Below are 21,271 nucleotides of genomic sequence, written 5' to 3'. Positions count from 1 at the left end.
GTGAGCCATGGCCGCTGGGCCTGCGCGTCTAGAGCCTGTGCTCCGCAACGGGAGAGGCCGCAGCAGTGGGAGGCCTGTGTACCGCAAAAAAAAAAAAAAAGATTTTCTTGTAACCACATTAGAAAAAGTAAAGAGAAGCAAGTGAAAATTAATTTTAGTAATTCATTTTATTTAACCCATTATACCCCAAATATTGTTACTTCAACATGTAGTCAATATTAAAATTATTGAGATAATTTTACCTTCTTCTTTATACTAAATCTTCAAAATATGGTGTCTGCTTTACACTTGAACACATCTCAAGTCAGACCAGCCACACTTCAAGTGCTCACCTGCCACACATGTCTAGTGGTTACCATATGGGACAGCACAGCCTTAGGTTAGAATCATTGGTTAGTGGAAGCTTCAGAAGTATAGCTTTAGAAAATTAGAAAAATTGGATCTTGAAATTCTAGGTTAGAATCACCAAAGTGGGACATTTTAGCCCTCTGGGAAAGTTGGAATCATTGAATCAGTGAAGAAGATTGGCCCTTGAGAACTTGATCATGGGAGGGGGGTGTCCCAAGGTGGTGTAATCCCAGCTCAGGGATTTGGGCTTATCAGGAGCTGCGTACGTGGAGGGGTGGGGGAGGTCGAGGGAGGCGGCCCATGGCTCAGATTCCTACCCACCACCCACTGTAGGGACGTGTCATCGGTGGAGGTGCTCATGAACTACCACCAGGGCCTGAAGACTGAGCTGGAGGCACGGGTGCCCGAGCTGACAGCCTGCCAGGAGCTGGGGCGCTCTCTGCTGCTCAACAAGAGTGCCGTGGCTGATGAGGTGGGAGGGGAGCAGGGGTCTCCCTCTGCCATCTATGCCCATCGGGGTGGGAGCCATCCCTGACGCCTCTCCCTACCCACCCGCCACTCCCAGATCCAGGCACAGCTGGACAAGCTGGGAACCAGGAAGGAGGAGGTGTCGGACAAGTGGGACCGCCATTGGGAGTGGCTGCAGCAGAGTGAGTGGGGCCCCAGACACACGTGGCTCAAGGGCACAGGGATATGCCCCGGCGTGTCAGGAAAAGCCCAGAGGGTGACAGTCATACTTTGCACACCCCATGGGTCCTCAGCAGCAAACATGAAGGCCTGGGAGGGTGGACAAGGGGGCTGCCCTATCATTGACTCCCTGATGGCAGACACCTAGGGGGGAAGCTGGTGCCCTCAGAAATAGCCCCTGCCTCTCTCCTTCCTGCAGAGCCCAGAGCGGTCAGGGCTGGGAAACCAGAGGGGGTGTGGAAGGCCAGAAAAAATAGCCAGTGCCCCTGTGAAGGGCCCACAGGTGCCCCCAGCACCCTTACCCCAAATGTCTCTCCTCAGTGCTGGAAGTGCACCAGTTTGCCCAGGAGGCAGTGGTGGCTGATGCCTGGCTGACGGCCCAGGAGCCGCTCCTGCAGAGCCGGGAGCTGGGGAGCAGCGTGGACGAGGTGGAGCAGCTTATCCGGCGACACGAGGCCTTCCGCAAAGCGGCTGCGGCCTGGGAAGAAAGGTTCAGCTCTCTACGGCGCCTGACCACGGTCAGCACCCCATTTCCTGCCCCAGCGCCCCTCCCACGGCTCCACACCCATCTCTCTGTATGAGACAAACACAGGGGCTCAGCGCTGTGTTGAATGAGAGCCGGGACACACCCTCATTGGGCTCCCAGTCCCGGGGGGGACGGGGGTGGGGGGAGAGGGTTGAAGGGGGTAGGGGACAGACCTGTCACCTGTCACCAATGACAGTCCAGGGCTAGGATGGGAGAAGCACAGGGGGACATGAGAGCCCAGAAACACTTGTCTTGGCCTGGGGGAGTCTGATCTGAGACTTGAAAAATGAGGAGAAGAGACCATTGTAATTAAAAGTCTTAAGGTCTGGAAGGAAGGAGGCAATGGGGGGGGGCAGAAAGGCACCTAGAGAAAGTGATGATTTAGCCAATTCTTAAAAGAACCCTAGGTGTTTGCAGGAGAAGATAGGAATTAAGCTCCTGGCAGAGACAGGCCTGGACAACCTTGCTTTTTCACTAATAACTAATAAACTAGATGGTGAGGCAGACGACCCAGAGCCACCTTCCTAGGCCCCGCCCCCACCCCGCCTTTCCGCCTGAGCCTGGCCCCTCTGTCCCCAGATCGAGAAACTCAAGGCAGAACAGAGCAAGCAGCCACCCACCCCACTACTGGGACGCAAGTTCTTTGGAGACCCTACGGAACTGGCGGCCAAGGCTGCGCCCCTGCTGCGACCAGGGGGCTATGAGAGGGGCTTGGAGCCCCTGGCCCGCCGGGCCTCGGACACGCTCTCGGCCGAGGTGCGGACCCGGGTGGGGTACGTGCGCCAGGAGCTCAAGCCGGAGCGCCTCCAGCCGCGCATCGACCGGCTGCCGGAGGTCCCGGCGAGGGTGGAGCCCACGGCCCTGCCGGCTGCACCAGAGGACGCCGCGGAGACCCCTGGGGCCCCCGCGGCAGCGGAGCAGGTCCGGCCGCGGCCAGAGCGCCAGGAGTCCGCTGATCGCGCGGAGGAGCTGCCCAGGAGGCGGCGGCAGGAGCGGCAGGAATCGGCCGAGCAATCTGAGGAGGCTGCGCGGAGGCGGCGGCCAGAGCGGCCGGAGTCAACGGAACATGAGGTGGCACACAGCCTTACCCTGGGCCGCTACGAGCAGATGGAGAGGCGGCGCGAGCGGCGGGAGCGGCGATTGGAGCGGCAGGAGTCCAGCGAACAGGAGATGCCCACCAGAGGAGACCTGGCCAAGGGGTGAGGCCCCATGTGCCCAGGGAGTGGAGGAAGGGGAACACGGAGAGCTCCTGGAGCCGCACAGGCCCAGCGGAGAGGGCTTCCGGGCTCAGAACTGCCTAGGGAGGGAGATACATTTGTGGCACCCGTTCTGCAGAGATGTAAACTGAGGCTGGAAGAGGTTGGGAGTCATTCCCACTATCCCACAGTGGCAGTGGCTTCCTCCAGGTGCAGGTTCTCTGCTACTGAGTTTCTGACCCCTGCATCAAATCCCCTGGATGACCCTGGGCAGGGATTTTATCCTCTCTGCATCTCAGTTTCTCCACTGGGCTAATGGTGGAACCATCGCCTCCCTGATTGGAGTTAAGACCCTTTATCACAGTCTCTCTCAACCTTATAAACTGGGTGCTGTAATCATATCCATTTTATGGATGGAGCAACTGAGGCTCACAGAGGGCAAGTCACTCAGCTTGGGTGAAGCATGACTGGAACCCAGGCCTTTCAGAATCCTGAGTGTGCTGTGCACATCACTTCAACCAGCTGTGTCCCCAGAAAGAGGCCTTTGGTCAAATACGTTTCAGTGACAGTGACTTCCTGACCCCTTTTAATTTTGTATTTCGTGAACATTGGCTGAGTGCCCACTCTGTGTGTAGTATGTGCTGGGGAGAGCAATGACCCAACCAGCTCCAGCCCTGCTTTCATGGGGCTCACAGTCCAGTGGGGGAAACAGACTTGTCACCAGAGACTGTGACCCAGAATGATCAGGGCTGGGATGGGGGAAGCCCAGGGAGCTTGAAAGCTTAGGGGGTGGGTGGGAAAAGGCAACAGTATGTTCAAAGGCTTGAAGGCACCAGTTTGCATTTTGGTCTCTGTGTTGCTTAAAACTCAAGAGGGGAGAGAGGTTCCATCTTCCATTTGGCAGACATGTGCTGAGCACCTGTGGTGTGTAAGGCAGACATCTGAGACAGGCAGCTGCAGAAGTGGACAGGGACCCGGCATCTCAGGCTAAGAGGTTGAGGCTCCTCTGGCCAGCCAGGCTGGTCTCTGGGAGAAGCCATTCCAGTTCCATTGGGTCTTTCTGTGCCCACCCCCCCCCACCTCCAGGAAGGCCACCCTGGCTGACATTGTGGAGCAGCTGCAGGAGAAGGAGGCAGGCCCAGGGCTCCCTGTTGGGGTAAGTTGAGCCTCGGTGTGGGTGGGGGTATGGGGGCCCCTCTCCTCAGCACCGGAGTCAGAATCCCAAAAACACCAGTGCCTAGCCCTGCCCCCCTATCTGAACCCTGCAGAGGCTCTCAGGGGATGGAGAGGGCTCCCAGATGCCTCCCACAATCTGAAATTTTCTCCCTTCGAAAGATGAGGCCACCGACCTAAGAGACTCCTACCGCCCTACACACACACACACACACACACACACACACACACACACACAAGTAGACTCCAGACTCTTCCCACATCTGTCCTGGACTTTTTCTCTAGCCCAATGGGGGTCTCAAATTTCCTTACGGACAGTCGTACGCACACAGGAGGCCCCAGATTCCTCCTACAAAGATGCTGGGACATCTACCTGCCTGCACTCCCTACCTCCATAGGTCTAACTCCCTTCCCCCTAAGATAGAGAGGGATTCCAAACGTAGGAGTCCTGACAGACCCACTCCCAAGACCGGGGGAGCCCTTAAGAGTTGGGCCTCCAACCCTGAGATCCTCCCATACTCGCCTTCAAGACAGATTGCCCTGCAGACAGATGGGACCCCCAGACCTGTGAGTTCCCCCAGACAGATGGCTCCCACACCCCACTATGGACAGCACCCCTCTTCCCCCTCCCTTCACACAGCCGTCGCTGCCTCAGCCTCGCGAGCTTCCCCCCGGCCGCCTGCCCAACGGGCTTGAGCCGCCCGAGCGGACACCTCGGCCGGACCGGCCGCGGGCGCGGGACCGGCCCAAGCCGCGACGGCGGCCGCGGCCCCGAGAGGGTGGTGAGGGCGGGGGAAGCCGGCGCTCGCGGTCCGCCCCGGCCCAGGGCAGCTCCGCCCCCGCGCCTCCGCCACCGCCCACTCATACAGTGCAGCACGAGGGCTTCCTGCTGCGCAAGCGCGAGCTCGACGCTAACCGCAAGTCGTCCAACCGGTGAGCGTGTGGGCGGGGCTTTGGAAGGCGGGTCCCAAGCTCAGGGTCGAATGAATGAATAAGTGGGTCTGAAGAGGGCGGTGGGGCTAAACTTTAGGGCGCCCAACGCGTGGCGGGGTAGGCGAGGCCTGAAAAGGGGGCCTTAACGTCAAAGAATCAATCAATGAACCGGAGGAGCGAGGCTTAAGGTTAGTGCGTCCAATGGGTGAGTGGGTGGAGCTTAGGTGGGGGCGGGGCCTGAAGAAAAAGTTATTACTACCCAATCTCATAGCAACCAACCCAAGAGTTAACTAGAGCTAATAGCAAACGGTGTGGGGTCTCGTCTAGAGGGTTCTCAAGGCTCGCGAGGTGGAGCCTGGAGAGGTCCTTCAACCAGTGAGTGGGGTGGGTTCATTTATTTCAATTTCAAATTGAGGAAGGGCCTGATAAGGGGCGGATCCCAAACTGAGGGCTGAGGGGTGGGGGGCACCTCATATAGGTTTCCAGATGGGGGCCTAACAGTGATGTGTCTACTCTTGGAGTCCAGCTCCGGATTGTCCAACCCTTTTTTGTCCAACTGAGAGGCAGAATCTGGGGAGAGGTGGAGCCCATAAGGGAAAGGTTGAACAAGCAGAAGGAGTTGGGCAGAACAGATTGAGGTTTTGCCTGTGGAGGTAGTCTTTCCTCCTTGTGCTGAGAGCAAGGTGGGAATAAACAGAGGCACCTGGATGTATTTTGATCGTGGGAGACTTCCTCCTCGGTTGGGGCTTCCGCTGAATGGGGAGACAAGAATTCCTCACTCCAGACAGTAGACCAATAGACTAATAGATCTCCCTTCAGGGAATTCGGGGTTCGGGGTGGGGGTGGTGGAGGAGTGGCGAGGAACATGCCCAAGCAGAGGCCTGTGGAGGAGACAGCTTAAGTGTTGCCTTCAGGAAATTCAGTGTGGGAGGGGATAAGGAAGGCCAACCCCAGCAGGGGCCAGCCTGGACAAAGGCTTGGTACCCAGAGACTTAGACCCTCCTCTCAGCTCAGCAGCTGCCATAAGGAAGAGCACTCCAGGTGTGTGGCCCAACTAGGGCAAAGGTCCCAGCGAGGAAGGCTCAAGCATATTCAGCCCACGAAGGGTATTAATGAAGAGTACTCAGGCAGAGTGCTGCGACTCTGCCTTGAGCCCCATGTCGTCACCCCAGGTCGTGGGTGAGCCTGTACTGCGTGCTCAGCAAGGGGGAGCTGGGCTTCTACAAGGACGCCAAGGGCCCAGCATCGGGGGGCACGCATGGCGGGGAGCCACTGCTCAGCCTGCACAAGGCCACCAGCGAGGTGGCTAGTGACTACAAGAAAAAGAAGCACGTCTTCAAGCTCCAGTGAGCCCCCTCAATGGGCAAGAGGGAGGGTCCAAGACCCACCTTCCCCCTCCCAGCAATACCCTGCTTCCCTGGACGGTTGGTGGATGGGTGGGCTGGGCCTCTGCCTCAGAGCCCCTAGATCCTGTGTCCTCTCCCACAGAACCCAGGACGGCAGTGAGTTTTTGCTCCAGGCTAAAGATGAGGTGAGATCTGTTCCTTTCTCTCCCCTATTCGACCTCAGGAACCATCTGGCTGGCTGACTCCTGGCCCAGAGTGATGGGGCTGTGAAGAGGAGAAGCACAAGCCAGAGTTACCAGGGCTGAACTGGGAAAGCCCATGGGCAATGAGAAACCAGAAGTTTCTAATCTAGCTGGGGGGAGGTGGAAGATCAGGGGCTGGCCTGGAGGCCCCAGGACAACGTCCAACCTCCTTGCCTTGGCCTCTGAGATGAAACTGGAAAGTTGGGAGGGAGTTAGCTTAAAAAAAAAAAAAAAAAAAAGATGAACTACAAGTGCAAAGAACCAGAAGTACAGAATCGCAAAGGGTTAACTGTGCTGGAGGAGAGAGTTCAAGGAGGAAAGTTCTCAGAAAGGTTCCCAGAGGCTGGATCTCTAACGACACCATGGGTCATTCGGAGGCTGGAGTTTATTCTAAGGGCACTAGGGAGCCATGGCAGAGTTTTGAGCAAGGGAGGGTTACAGTGATGCATAAGAAAGATCCATTTGGTTACCATGTGCAGGGTAGATTGGAGAGGGTGAGAGTGGAGGTGTGGAGCACAGGAGGTGGCCAGGGCAGGAACCCAAGTGGGAGACCACAAGGCTGGATTAGGGCAGGCCTGTGGGGAGGGGAGGAGGAGGTGGGTGAGAGACAAGAATGTGAGTGGACCTTGGGACTGGGGCTAAGGGGAGAGGTCAGGGGAGGAGGAGCAGGCATGGAGGTGGTTTGAAGAGATGCTGAAAATAGTAACACTTGTTACCTCATTCATCATCACAAGAGGCTATGAAGTAGGCCTTTCTTCCCTCCATGCCTCTTTTACTTATCTTTAAAATGGAGATAAAAATAGTTTTCCATCATAGGATTATTGTGAGAATTAAATAAGTTGATACAGGTAGAGAGCACTTACAGGGCCTGTAAAATTACAGTGCTTTGTGTCTGCTGATATTATTGCTTCCTGCTGTTTATCTCTATAGTGGGAGTTAGATATAATCCAAATGCATAGGATGAAGTGAATTAATCCACAAAAGTGCTTAGGACAGAGCTAGGCACAAAATAAGTGCTATGTAACTATGTACATCATCATCATCATTACTGTTATTGTTATTATTATCCATTTAATAGATGAGGAAACTTAGGTTCAGAGTGGGCAGTCTGATTCTAGATTCATCAGTCTCTTCTCTTCCGAATATAGACTGTGTCCTGTTTCTCTCTCCAGGAGGAGATGAACGGCTGGCTGGAGGCTGTGGCCGCCTCGGTGGGGGAACACGCCGAGGTCGCCCGCTGGGGCCAGACACAACCCACCACGTCGTCCACAGACGAGGGCAATCCCAAGCGGGAGGCGGGGGAGCGCAGGGCCAGCGGGCGCCGGAAGTGACTTCCCACCCGCAGGGCCTGACTCACCTCCCCGCCCCTCCTCCCCGCACTGTGGGCACAAAGACACTTTCTCTTCCGCAGGGGCTGGAGGCCCTAGTCCCACCAACACTGCGGACGCGCCCTGACCGGCACCGGAAAGGAGGGGACTTCTCCTGCACCCCAAGAAGTGGTGGGGGGATTGCTGCCCCTATAGCCATATCTCGGCCCCTTCCCGCTCGCCACCTCCACCCCAGGTGCTGGGGCTCCATTATTTTTATGCAATAACTGAGCTTGTTGGGGGGGCGGGTAAGGGGCCAGTTGAACCAAGCTCCCTGCCCGAATGCCCAGATCCAGCCCCAAGAAGCTGGGGTGGTAGGGGCGATAATTCCCGCCCTAGGGATGGGCATGGGGGCGCTGGTGAGGTCCCCTGGACCATCCAGGGTGCTAGGGGGTGGGGAGGGGACGCCCCCCTCCCCGCCTTTACCTCACTTCCAATGCTGCCTTGATCTCTGTCTGGGAAGGGGGAGTGAAGGGGCCCTAGCCCCCGAACTCCGCCGTCTCAGAGCCATGCGGTTAATTCCTGACTTAGTTTATTTTTGCAAAACGTCGACCTCCTCCTCCCCCCGCCCCGCATCCGCGAAGGCTTTTAATGGGAGGGGCGTCAGAGCTCAAAACTGTCTTCCTCTCTCCTCCCCCCTCCAGCTGTAAATGCCACTTCGGGAGGGGAGGGGCGAGGGGAAGCCCTCCCCCTGCATGCTTCTGGCTGGAGCATTTCCCTGGGGAGTGGGGGAACCGGGTTGTGGGCAGCCCCCATGGCCACCTGGAGAAGCCGCTGGGACCCAGGGGTGTGGGGGAGTGTGGCAGGCGCGCACTCTGTGTACCTATAATAAATCCTTTGGCTTTGACGGTCTGTGCTGGTTTTTTCGCGTTTCATGGGCTGCGCCCAGGAGGACTGGGTGGGGCGAGGGGAAGAAACTGTTTTGCGGAGAACATTTAGATGTCCCTCTTGGTGTGGACTAATTTCGAGGTCTAAACACGTGTCCCCGACGAATCACCTAGATGCCATTCCTAAATCGGGAACCCCAGAGGGATGGAGGAACGTTTTGCTATCCGTGGTAACTAAACTTCCCCAAAGGAGCCGTTCGGTCCGTCCCGTCCAGGACAGGAAAGGCGGGACCCTTTAAGGAGGCGGAGAAATTAACTGCGACGGGTGAGCGCTTTACCCAATCGCCGGTGGCTCCGGGAGTCTCCTGCCCAATGAGCACCCGGTGGGGGCGGGGCGGGATCCACACCCGGAAGCGGGTGCAGGCCGGCCGGCTAACCCGGGGGCCATGGCAGCCGCGGCCCCTGCAGCAGACGGGGTCCCAGGTCGGGGACCTCCCGGGGAGGTGATTCATCTGAACGTGGGAGGCAAAAGGTGAGTGTAGGAGTTTCCTGAGGCGCTACTCTCAGGAACGGGGAACGGGGTGGGAGTACCCGCCTCTACCGGGGGAATTCCTGTCCATCAGGGATTGCTCCGCCCCCTGCTGGAGGTGGGGAGCCTGGATGGGTGCTGGGGGAAGGAAGGGAACTCACCGGGTTGAGACTGGGGGCCCCATTCCTCATCATCTCGCGTCCGCTCACGGTCCCCGCACAGATTCAGTACCTCTCGCCAGACTCTCACCTGGATCCCAGACTCCTTCTTCTCCAGGTGATTGGGAGAGCGAGTTTGGGGTGGGGGGGCGGAAGGAGAGGGTATGGGGAGACCTAATCTCCCCCTCACACACACACCCCGGCCCGTGACACCTGCTCTGCGTCCCCTCCCTGCAGTCTTCTGAGCGGACGCATCTCAACACTGAAAGATGAGACCGGAGCCGTGAGTAGAGCAAGAGCTGATATGGGGCGGCCGGTAGGAGGAGGGACAGGATCCGCACTCAGCCCGGCTCTTTGCCCTATCTATCCTCTGCCTCCCTTCCCCGCAGATCTTCATCGACAGGGACCCCACCGTCTTCGCCCCTATCCTCAACTTCCTGCGCACCAAAGAGTTGGACCCCAGGTTGGCATGGAAGATAAAGGGGAGTCCCCCACCGTCTTCACCGCCCCCCCCCGGAAGTCTCTTCTTCCCCTCAGAATGTTCACTTAAGCTCCTTGATCATATTTAAATTATGCGTCCTTAGAATTCTCCCCCACAAAACACAGACACACACATACACACACATTTTCACCTTAGAATCTTGATCCAATCAAAATTTTCTACCTCTTGAGATTCTCTGTGCAGTTTTGAAAACTTCGTCCTCAGCATTCTCTGTCCACTCCCACTCCCCAGACCCTGACCCCTAGTCAATTCTACTACCCAGGGGTATCCACGGTTCCAGCCTCCTCCACGAAGCCCAGTTCTATGGACTCACTCCTCTGGGTAAGTGGGGCCCCCTTTAGCATCCTCATCCCATAGAAAACCAGCTCACTAGTGATGCTCCCCCTTTCGCCTCTCTCCTGAAAGAAGGTTGGGTTAGAGCTGAGAGCCCTGGGTTTGGTCCTGGGTCTCAGGAGGGTGGTGATATTCTGTGGAGAAAGAGATGGGGGAGGGGGAAAGGAATCTGCCTCAGTGTTCTCCAAGTCCCAGCCTTTGAGTCCTTCCGTCTTAGTTCGTCGTCTGCAGCTTCGGGAAGAGTTGGATCGATCTTCTTGCGGAAACGTCCTCTTCAATGGTTACCTGCCTCCACCAGGTGGGAACTACTAAGGAATGGAGGGGGGGCTAAAGACTACATTTCCCATAAGGCTGCAGCTCTTGGGTGACTGAGCTGTGGGCCCTGAGACACTATGGGATTTGTAGTTCTATATCAAATGCTTGGACTGATGCTTGGAAAGGAAGTAAGAAACAGCATTTCCAATGAGGCAATGGGCCAAGCTAGTCCCCCTGAGGCTCAGAAGCTTACCCTAGAGCCCAATGGGAGTTGTAGTCCAGGTTTGATTTCCTTGTAGGAAGGCTTAGGGAGAACTGGTGTCCCTTGCATGGAGGGGAGAAATATAGAAGGAGAGTTATTGACTATAATCTCCATGGAGCAGCCAGCCCACTGGCCATGGAAAATATGCACCCGTGGTTATTGGGAACTGTAATCTACTAGGTTTTGCTGATAGGTAGAAGGAACAGAGTGGGGAAATTCAGTTTATGGCTTTATTTCCCTAACCTCAGTCAAGATCTACTGCCTTCATGAAGTTTGTCAAATATGAAGACGTATTGTTCTCTTAACTTAGTTTGACCCTGTTTTTTTTTTAATTGTTTTAAACAGAAGCTTTTTGTCACTACCTTCATGCCATAAATAAGTAGACGTGAAATAAACCCCAAACATAACAGTGTAATTAAACTCTGGGTAGATGCTGTTGTCTGCCAATGAGACAGGCTTCCATTTCTTAAAAGGAAAGATTGCCAAATATTGAAGAGGTATTAATATCGTGGCAGCCCCAAACTGATTCTTTCTTTGTGATGGGCTCAAAGGAACTGAAAAGGGAGCAGCTCGCTGTGTGATTCAGTCTCATTTAACGCCATGTCCCTGCACCACCGAAAACCTTTTCTCTAGGAGACGATGCTACCCACGTGGCAAAATCAGCATCTGGCACACTTTAAGTGCTTGCTATGTGACAATTATTACAATTATTACAATGATTGTCACTCTGCCCCTTCTCCCTGCCACAGTGTTCCCGGTGAAGCGGCGGAACAGGCATAGCCTGGTGGGGCCCCAGCAAGGAGGGGGACGCCCAGCCCCTGTTCGACGGAGCAACACGATGCCCCCCAACCTGGGCAATGCAGGGCTGCTGGGCCGAATGCTAGATGAGAAAGCCCCTCCCTCCCCATCAGGTACATTTCTGTCTCTTGGGAGACTGGGGCAGCCAGTGGGCCCCTGTGACCCTGCCCTGATCCCTGCCTTTCCCCACAAGGGCTACCAGAGGAGCCGGGAATGGTGCGCCTGGTGTGTGGACACCACAACTGGATCGCCGTGGCCTATACCCAGTTTCTTGTCTGCTATAGGTGCTCAGGGAGGGTGGTGGGAGGACACCTTAAGCCCTGTTGATGGGGAGGGCTCAGGGTGAGGGTTCACGACGTCCCTCAATCTTCCAGGCTGAAGGAAGCCTCTGGCTGGCAGCTGGTGTTTTCCAGTCCCCGCCTGGACTGGCCCATAGAGCGACTGGCACTCACAGCCCGGGTGCTCAGTGGGGCCCTGGGTGAGCATGACAAGATGGTGGCAGCAGCCACGGGCAGCGAGATTCTGCTGTGGGCTCTGCAGGCAGAAGGCGGCGGCTCTGAGATAGGTATGGCACCAGGCTTTTTCCAGAACCCTTTTGCCCTTTAGAATTCTACTCCAACTTGTGGCCTGTTAAAACAGCCCACGGGCCACAATTCTCTTTGCGTTATTAGGCTGCTCCAGCCCTTTAGAATTCCGTATCCTGTTAGCATTCGTTGGTCTGGTAGAAAAATCCACCCACATACAATTCTCTCCTCCATCAGAATTCACTGCCCTGTTAGATCTCTTTGCTTGGGTAGAATTCTCCATGCCAGTGCAATCCCAGACCTGTTAGAATCTGTTCCCGTTAGAAATCTGACTCCTTAGACTAGTTCGCTAACAAATCTTAATCCTCGTGAGAATCCTCTGCCGCCCATAGAGTTTTTTGCCTTTGTTGAAAATCTTAGCTGTGTTAGAATTCCACACCCTGTTAGAGTCCCACGCCGCAGCAGGAATCTGGCCCGTTGTAATCCTCTGTAATTCCTGCTGGAATCCTCTAGCCTGTAAAGATTCTCTGACCAAGTTGAATCCTCTGGCCCTTGGAGTTCTTCCTGCCACCCCTCTTCTCCCCCGTGAAAGGGGGTCCTGACTCAGCCTTCCTCACCCTGTGCAGGAGTCTTCCATCTGGGCGTGCCTGTGGAGGCCTTATTCTTCGTCGGGAACCAGCTCATCGCCACAAGCCACACAGGGCGCATCGGGGTGTGGAATGCCGTCACCAAGCACTGGCAGGTCAGGGCACTGGCCAGCCTGGCTGCCTCTTTCTCGGGTGCCCAGACCAGTCAGACCCAGGGAGGGGTTCCTTTCTGCCCCACCCGACCTGGAGAGAACCAGGGGACCCAGCAGTGGGCCAGATCCAGTGGTGGGGTAGGATGGGGTATGATAAAGGCCAAAGGAGGATCCAGGAGGCCTTCGTGGCTGACGTGAAGGATGGTGGGTTTGGAAAGGAAGAGAGGGTTCTCCAGACACTGGGTGGGAGACCGGGTGAGGGGAGATGGTAGAGGAGGCGGAAACCCAGAGACAGACGTGCAAACGTCCGTCATTCTCTCTGCACTCGCCCCAAGCTCTGTCCAACATATAAAACAGAAAATACACCCACAGCGTTGTTTTCTAAAGTGTGAGCGTTCGGCTGAGAGAGACAGACAAACAGAGAAAGGACAGAGAAAGAAACAGAGATCGAGAGAAACAGACAAATAGAAACAGGAGGTCAGAGGTGCCAGAGAGACAGAAAGAGGGTGGATGGAGAGAAACCAGGACTAAATGACTGTAGTAGATGAAGGGACACAGAGAGAAAGAGGGAGATGAATAAAGAAATGTCAGAAATACAGAGTCAAGGAGAGGCCACGAGACAGCAGCGCCAACCAAGAGCCATTCAGAGACAGACGCCGATGATGCAGGCCTGGAGCAGGCAAGGCTGGGGAGGAGTGGGCCTAGAAACTGGAGGGAGGGTGCTGGAGCAGGGAGGCATGGGCATGCGGGGGGGGGGGGGTACTGCAGAGGCAAAGGCAGGAAGGGACGGCACCATGGCCACAGCCCACCCCGCCCCGCCCCCAGGTCCAGGAGGTGCAGCCCATCACCAGTTACGATGCTGCAGGCTCCTTCCTCCTCCTGGGCTGCAACAACGGCTCCATCTACTACGTGGGTGAGCAGCAGCTGGCACCCCAGCTGCCTGAGAACCTCCCCTGAGAGGTGGGAGAGGAGGGGAAAGGCTGGGGTACCTTGAACAAACCCACTCTATCCTCCCTGTTCACCCCAGATGTGCAGAAATTCCCCCTGCGCATGAAGGACAATGACCTCCTTGTCAGCGAGCTCTACCGGGACCCGGCGGAGGATGGAGTCACAGCCCTGAGTGTCTACCTCACTCCAAAGACCAGTAAGCTATAGCTCAGCTCCCTGCCCTGCCGTCAGCAGCCAGCCCCGGCCGCAGCCCGGAGCTGTCTCCCCATCACTTGTGTAGCATGACCCAGTGAGATTTATGGAGAAGCAGACAGATTCAACTCATACAGTCATTCAACAGTTACTGAGCACCACTTACATATAGGCACTGTTCTAGGCGCTCCGCCATGGCGGGCCTCTTCACCAGGGGCAAAATTGACCTCTAGTTGTTGATCTTGGTGTTTCTTTCCCATATCTGTGATTAGGGCGTGCTGCTTGCACGCTCCTGAAACAAAGAGGATGCATGTCTTGGGAATTCCCAGGCGGCCCAGTGGTTAGGACTCCAGGTTCTCACTACCAAGGGCCCAGGTTCGATTCCTAGTCGGAAACTAAAATCCCATAAGCTGTGTAGCGTGGCCAAACGCACACACACACACACCAGAACAGCAACAACAACAACAACAAACAAAAACCCAAAACAAACAAAATCAAAAAAACATAAACAGTCAACCAAAAAGAGGATGCATGTGTTACAGTGGATGAAGCTGAGTTCTCTCCCTTGAGACAGTCTTTGTGTTTTGTTTTCTTGATGGTAAATGCAGAGAAATAGTTTTTTTGTTTGTTTTTTCTGAGATATAATTCCCATACCAGAAAATTCACAACTGAGTAATTTTAGTAGATTCACAAAGTGGTACCACCATCACCACTGTCTAATTCCAGAACGTTTTTATCAGCCCCCAAAACAACCCACGCTCGTTAGCAGTCACACCCCAGTCCTCCCTCCTGGCAGCGCCTGGACACCTCTGATCCACTTTCTGTCTCTCTGGATTTGCCTGTTCTAGACATTTAATGTAAATGGAATCATGCAGTGTGTGGCTTTTTGTGTCTGACTTTTTTCACTTTGGTTAACGATTAATTTCTTTTAATGGTTAGTGCTTTTTTGGAGCTTAAGATCTCTTACCCTACCCCCAGGTTGTGAAGATTTTTCCCTATGTTTTCTTCTAGAAGCTTTGCAGTTTTAGCTTTTACACGTAGGTTTCTGTTCCATTTCAAATTAACTTTTAGGTATGGCGTGAGGTAGGGGTCACAGTGCATTTTTTTCTAGCAGGCGTAAACTAATAATAAACTTAACTTCACAGCATGTCATCACATAAGGCCCCTTTCTTTTTTTAAACTGTATTTATTTATTTATTTGGCCACACTGTGTGGCTTGTGGGATCTTAGTTCCCTGACCAGGGATTGAGCCCAGGCCCTTGGCCGTGAGAGCGCGGAGCCCCAACCACTGGACTGCCAGGGGATTCCTAAGGCCCCTTTCTTATGTCATTGATTTACTCCTTTCCTCCCCATCCCCCTCCTCACCACGTGCCACTGTTCTGTCACGTTTAGCATTTATATTTTCATTTGTTTGTGTCCTTACAAAATGGATATTATGGGCATGTTTTTGAATTTGCATAAATGGTATGGGGTATATAACTCAGTTTATATATCTTACTTTTGTGCATCCTGCCCTAGGTTAAACATCCATCCATGTTGCTATTCATAACCTGAATCCACTGCTTCTAACTCCTGCATAAAATATTAAAACCACATTTTACCCACATTCCCTAAGATGGTCCATTAAGTTTGTGACGTTACAACATACCTTTCCCCTGTGGAAATTTGGCAAGGTTGGGGAGTTCCTCAGGCACGCTGTGTCGAGTTTCATTTTCTTGCCTTGCTGTCTGTCTGGTTTTGTTTGTTTGCTTGACCCCACCCCACCATGTGGCTTGCAGGATCTTAGTTCCCTGAAGAGACTGAACCCGGGCCTGTTTGTTTATATGTCCCTTTCTATGTTTCTCTGTCTTTCTCTCGAATTCCATCTCTCTCTCTGTCAGTCTCTGTCTCTGTATCCCTCCCTGTGATTTGTTTCTTGGTTCCCTGTTTCTCTATTTTTCTATCTTTCTTCCCCCCCTTCTCAGCTTTGTCTCTCTCTGTCTTCTTTTTTTTTTTTTTTTTTTTTTTTTTTTTGCGGTACACAGGCCTCTCACTGTTGTGGCCTCTCCCGTTGCGAGCACAGGCTCAACAGCCATGGCTCATGGGCCCAGCTGCTCCTCAGCATGTGGGATCTTCCCGGACCAGGGCACGAACCCGTGTCCCCTGCATTGGCAGGCGGACTCTCAACCACTGCGCCACCAGGGAAGCCCTCTCTCTGTCTTTTTTAAAATTTTAATTTATTTTTTATATAGCACGTTCTTATTAGTTATCTATTTTACACATATTAGTGTACATATGTCAATCTGTCTCCCTCTCTGTCTTAATTTCTGTCTCTGGTTTCTCTGCCCCGTCCCTCTGTCTCCCATTCCTCCGTTTCCCACGTCTCGCCACCTTGTTCTCTCCATCTCTCCCTCTCCCTTTACTTTCTGACTCTGCATCTGTTCTTTGTCTGTTGCCTCTTCTCTCTGCCTTGGTTTCTGTCTCTCTGTGACCCTGTCCCTCTCTTCCTCCTCGGCCCCTCCCCAGGTGACAGTGGGAACTGGATTGAGATCGCCTACGGCACGAGCTCAGGGGGTGTGCGTGTCATCGTGCAGCATCCCGAGACCGTGGGCTCGGGGCCTCAGCTCTTTCAGACCTTCACCGTGCACCGCAGCCCCGTCACCAAGATCATGCTGTCAGAGAAGCACCTCATCTCAGGTGAGCCTTGGCCGGCTGCCCCACAAGCCCATCTCCCTGCAGGAGGGATGGCTTAGCTGTGAGCACGAAGCCAGGTGGATGAGGGTTTATACTGGGGAGAGACAGTGTGTGGGGAGTGGCCTCTGGAGAATTCCGTGAAGGGGACCAGTCTGGGGGAGAGTGGATTTGCCAGGGAGAGGGGAAAATTAATCAATTTAGCAATTGCCAGGCACGGGGGAAACAGTGATAAGACAGGCCAAGTCCCTACCCTCGTGGAGCTGACGCTTTAGCGGGGGCAGCAGACAATAAATCAATAAAAATATAAATCACTATCTGGCAATGGGGATGGGGGCCATGAATAAAAACAAAGCTATGTGAGAGGCCAAGAGAGTGCCAGGATCACTGGAGAGTGCATGGTTTGGGAAGTTCTTCCTGAGGAAGGCGCTCTGAACAGAAATGAACAGTGCAGGTCAGTGGGGACAAGCATTCCAGGCAGAGGGAACAGGCATTGCAAAGGCTCTGAGGTGGGAGGATGTTTGGTGTGTCTAAGGAAGAGCAGGGGCCCACTGGGCCCAGAGTGGAGTGGGTGAGGAAGAGGGTGGAGGGTGATGGGGTAAGTCAGTGGGACCTTGTAACCCATGGAGAAGACTTTGTCCTTAACCCTGAATGAGATGGCGCCGCGGGAGGTCTCACAGCAGAGGAGGGCTGTGACCTGACACAGGTGTTCACAGGGTCCCTCTGACTGCATGTGGGGACAGGATGGGAGCAGGAAGGCCAAGGAGGAGGCTGCTGCAGTGGTCCAGGCAGGAGATGAGATGGACAGGACCAGGGCAGGGGTGAGGTGGGAGCAGTGGACAGGGAAAAGTGAGATCAGGCCCTGGAATGATTTGGAGGCAGAGCCACCGGGATTGTTAACTCTTTGGAGTTCTGGGGAAGAGAGAATTCTCTGAAAGGGAAGCATTCAGAGGGGCCTGAATCCTGACACCTTTGAAAGGAGGTCATCCCGGGGCTCAGGAAGGTCGGGCAGTGGTGATGCCACGGCCGGGCCTGACCTGCTGCTGCCCCCTGGCTCCTCAGTCTGTGCCGACAACAACCACGTGCGGACGTGGTCTGTGACTCGCTTCCGTGGCATGATTTCCACCCAGCCTGGCTCCACCCCGCTCGCTTCATTCAAGATCCTGGCGCTGGAATCGGCCGACGGGCATGGCGGCTGCAGTGCTGGCAATGACATTGGTGCCTCCTGGCCCCGGGTCCCCCACCGCACGGACCTTGCCTGACCTCCATTGGCCTCCACTGATCCCTTTCCTGACCCCTGTAGACCTCTCTTGACCCACCCAGCTACTGGGGTTGACCTCCACCCATCACCACCTGACCCCTATTGACCGCCACTTACTCCCAGCTATCCCAGTTGAATTCTGTTACCCCCATTGATTCCTGCTGACCCAGGATCCGCCCCCTGCCCCTGATGTGCCTGAACTGCACTGACTGTTGCTGACACCCAACCCTGTCTGACCTCGCCCAACCTTAGCCACCTGGGGATGGGGACCTGGTCCTGGGGGGGAGGTTCAGCAGTGGGGAAGGAGGCAGAGTCTTGGGATCTGGAGGTCACAGGGACCCCAGCTGGCCCTGACTGCCCCCCTCTCCCTGGCCCAGGCCCCTACGGCGAGCGGGACGACCAGCAAGTGTTCATTCAGAAGGTGGTACCGAATGCCAGCCAGCTCTTCGTGCGTCTTTCCTCCACTGGTCAGCGGTGAGGACCATCCCGTCAGACGGAGGGGGGGCGGTCAGAGGAGAAGGCAAGATGCCAGGGAGGTCAGAAGGGCATCCCAGCCAAGGGACACCGCAGGAGCAGAGGCTGGGAAGGAGCACAAGCCTGGTCCTAGATTTGGAGTTTGGGGTATCAAAGGTGTGACATGTGTGGATGGGAGTGAAGCTGGAACAATCCCAGGTGCCCCTGCTGGACCGCAAGCAGAGATCGCCCAGTGTAGTCAGGGCCGGGCTGGGGGCTGGGGGTGTGTGCACAGGCTGGGGGGTGAGGGCCAGGATGGGGGAGGGACGGGAAGCTGTGGGAGCCCAGAGGCGGTGCTTGCTCCAGCCTGGGAAGGGGGCCTGTTGGAGGGGAGTCTCTGAGCAGAGACCTTGAGGATAAATAGGAATGAGCAGAAGAAAGGAGGGAGGGGAAAGTCTGTGCCTGGCTGAAGGGGCAGCATGTGCAAAGGCTGGAACGGCCAGAGAGGATAACCAGGGACATGCATGGTCTCTGGGGGCTGGAGCACCAAGAGGTGAGAAATGGGGCTGCAGAGGGGCGCAGCCTTGCCAATCGTACGGAAGAGCTGAGACTGTCCTGAGTGTCCTGGGGAGCCATGGCCGCTCTGAGGGGGATGGACTGGAGGTTGGAGAGCAGGCTGGGACAGATGCCTGGCCGGAGAGGGCAGGGCTTGATCAGGGCCAGATGGGGAGGGGAGGAGGGGGCCGGCCATGGGGAATGCTGGGAAGTGAGGGAGGCACCCAGGATGAGTCTTGGGCCCTCCCTGAGACAGGAACAGGGAGGGCAACATGTGTGGGGAAGAATCCCATTTGAGCCCCAGGGTGAGTGTGTGGGGCTGGGGACATCCAGGAGGCTCCTGGTCCCCACAGGGCTGGAACCCAAGACAGTAGATTTGGGAGGGATGGAGAGGGTTGGGTGCTCATCCGAGAAGCAGGAACTGAAACCACAAGGGCGGTGGGGACTGAGGCCTGGGAGGGGTATAAAGATGAGAAGAGGGACCAGGCCAGGCCCTGGTGTGGCCAAGGTGACCCCTGCCCCTCCCCTCTCAGGGTGTGCTCCGTGCGCTCCGTGGACGGCTCGCCCACCACCGCCTTCACAGTGCTCGAGTGTGAGGGCTCCCGGAGGCTGGGCTCCCGGCCCCGGCGCTACCTGCTCACTGGCCAGGCCAACGGCAGCTTGGCCATGTGGGACCTGACCACCGCCATGGTCGGCCTCGGCCAGGCGCCTGGTACGCCCCGCTCCAGTCCCGTCCCAAGCCCCACAGACTCACCCTGCACCCTCTCCACAACCTCCTTCGCCATGAGCTCCCTCCCCAAGCCCTTGCCCTCTGGCCCCTTTCCCTGGCCCCCAACCCCTCCTCGCCCTTGCTTTTTAACCTCTCTTTCTTAGCTTCTGACCCCTGTCCATCGACCTCTGCATCTTTCCTCCTATCCCGACCTCAGTCCTTGCACATGACCTTTGTCTCTTGGCCTGTGCCCTTGTCTTGCCCCTGACCCTGCTTCCTTGCCGCCCCCAGCAGGGGGCCTGACAGAGGAAGAGCTGCTGGAACAGCTGGAGCAGTGTGAACTAGCACCGCTGGCTTCCTTCAGGGGTGCTCCCCCCAGCCCCTCGCCCCGGACCTCTCTCACCAGGTAGGCATGACTCCACTTCCCCTTCTGAGCAATGAGGCGGAGGGCAGAACACGGTGGCCTGGGGGCAGGGGGGACCCAGCTCCACCCTGATGACCTGCACTGACCCTCATCACCCCCTCAGTCTCCACTCAGCCTTCAGCAGCGCCTCCCTGTCCAGCCGCCGTGGGAGCCCGAGCCCCCCACAGGCTGAGGCCCGGCGCCGCTGGGGAGGCAGCTTCGTGGAACGCTGCCAGGAACTGGTGCGGAGCGGGCCGGAGCCCCGGCGGCCACCGACACCGGCCCCCCGGCCCTCCGCGGGTCTCGGGGCCCCCCTTGCACCCCCCAAGATGAAGCTCACTGAAACTTCCTTCTGAACATGGCTGCCATGGTGCCTTGAGATACCCAGGCCCTGGGGGACTCAGGTGCCTGCCCCGCTTCCTGTCACAGTCCTGGGTTCAGGGCCAGGGCCTCCTTGGAGTGGTTAGTGTTACTAGGCCCCCATCATCTCCCTTTTCTGGAGCCAAAGTCACCCTTCCCTAATAAAGTTCTCACTGCCAGCACCTTGGTCACGTTCTGAGAGGGTTTGGGCACCCCTAGGGAAAGGGTAAGAGAGCCGTGGCGCCCAACCAGGTCCCTGGCTGTAGATTCGGGAACATCTGTCTCTCCTGGTTTAAGTAAAGAAGGGGAATTGGTTTACACTCTGGCTTCAGGCATGGCTGGATCCAGGGCTCAAACACTCATCCAGAATATCTTTCCATCTTTTGGCTTTGCTCTCCTCTGGGGTCATTCTCAGTCAGGTTTTCCCCCCTCTGTGCCAGGATAACTCCAGGTAGCTCCTTAGCAACATTTTTCTCTCTAGCAGCAGCAAAATCACAGGACTGATTCTCATTGACTTAAACTGAATCAGATGGCCATTCCTGAACTAATCACGTGCCCTCACGAGCCAGGCAGTGAGGTCAGCCCCGTGTTGACAGAGTGGAGGAAGAGTTCCTGAAAGGTGATTCAGGGTACTGTTACCACAAACAGGGATGAATAGGTACAGGTTGGCAGAAACACAGATGTCGGCTAGGTGACATTTGTACCCCAAACCTCACCACTGCAAACACTTTGCCCATATCCCTGGCTGCCCAGTCTTTCACCCCTCTCTTGCCCACACCAGGGAGGGTATGTAGCACAGGATCAGCTCACCCCAGCCTGACATCCTTGAGGCTTTTCCCCAGTTAATACCTACCTATGTCAACTCCTCAGGGAAGTTTTCTGCATCTTTTCCTAGGGTCAATAATAGAAGAGAAAGCGGACCAACTAAGAACAAGGGATTTTAGAACATGCTAATCCTGGAATTCCAGAGTTTCT

General features: G+C 55.7%; 2 protein-coding genes across 4 annotated transcripts in view; both read left to right on the top strand.

Annotated features, from left to right (window-relative positions):
- SPTBN4 (spectrin beta, non-erythrocytic 4) overlaps positions 1–8,660 on the top strand; it is a 70,504-nt gene extending 61,844 nt beyond the window's left edge. The window contains exons 27-35 of the mRNA XM_060000831.1: positions 682–820; positions 914–998; positions 1,357–1,553; positions 2,141–2,760; positions 3,844–3,913; positions 4,571–4,863; positions 6,036–6,209; positions 6,352–6,394; positions 7,624–8,660. Of these exons, the coding sequence (XP_059856814.1) occupies positions 682–820; positions 914–998; positions 1,357–1,553; positions 2,141–2,760; positions 3,844–3,913; positions 4,571–4,863; positions 6,036–6,209; positions 6,352–6,394; positions 7,624–7,782 (1,780 nt within the window). The 3' untranslated portion in view covers positions 7,783–8,660. The remainder of the gene's footprint in view (positions 1–681; positions 821–913; positions 999–1,356; positions 1,554–2,140; positions 2,761–3,843; positions 3,914–4,570; positions 4,864–6,035; positions 6,210–6,351; positions 6,395–7,623) is intronic.
- Positions 8,661–9,064: 404 nt separating this feature from the next.
- On the top strand, positions 9,065–20,470 carry SHKBP1 (SH3KBP1 binding protein 1). 3 transcript variants are annotated; one of them, XM_059998890.1, is made up of 18 exons: positions 9,065–9,177; positions 9,397–9,450; positions 9,570–9,615; positions 9,722–9,795; positions 10,097–10,155; positions 10,385–10,465; positions 11,434–11,595; positions 11,676–11,766; positions 11,857–12,047; positions 12,633–12,748; positions 13,571–13,658; positions 13,773–13,889; positions 16,391–16,561; positions 17,618–17,773; positions 18,194–18,290; positions 19,358–19,536; positions 19,828–19,939; positions 20,061–20,470. In XM_059998890.1, exons 1-18 carry the CDS (start codon positions 9,092–9,094, stop codon positions 20,290–20,292), a joined length of 2,112 nt encoding a protein of 703 aa, XP_059854873.1. In that variant the 5' UTR covers positions 9,065–9,091; the 3' UTR covers positions 20,293–20,470. The 3 variants fall into 3 exon arrangements, with proteins under 3 accessions (XP_059854873.1, XP_059854871.1, XP_059854874.1); XM_059998888.1 differs by having other exon boundaries at positions 19,825–19,939; XM_059998891.1 differs by lacking the exon at positions 9,722–9,795 and having other exon boundaries at positions 9,094–9,177; positions 19,825–19,939.
- The last annotated feature ends 801 nt before the right edge of the window (positions 20,471–21,271 follow it).

This window comes from Delphinus delphis, chromosome 20 (assembly GCF_949987515.2).
Source record: "Delphinus delphis chromosome 20, mDelDel1.2, whole genome shotgun sequence".
Lineage (NCBI taxonomy): Eukaryota > Metazoa > Chordata > Mammalia > Artiodactyla > Delphinidae > Delphinus > Delphinus delphis.
Note: the sequence above shows the minus strand (reverse complement) of the source record. Positions and strands in the feature narration are given on the sequence as shown.

Excerpts from the sequence above, each read along its gene's own strand:
- SHKBP1 (XM_059998888.1), top strand. The coding sequence starts at position 9,092 with ATGGCAGCCGCGGCCCCTGCAGCAGACGGGGTCCCAGGTCGGGGACCT. Across the intron at positions 11,767-11,856 it reads CAGTTTCTTGTCTGCTATAG|GCTGAAGGAAGCCTCTGGCT; the intron begins GTGCTCAGGGAG and ends TCAATCTTCCAG. Across the intron at positions 13,890-16,390 it reads CTACCTCACTCCAAAGACCA|GTGACAGTGGGAACTGGATT; the intron begins GTAAGCTATAGC and ends GCCCCTCCCCAG.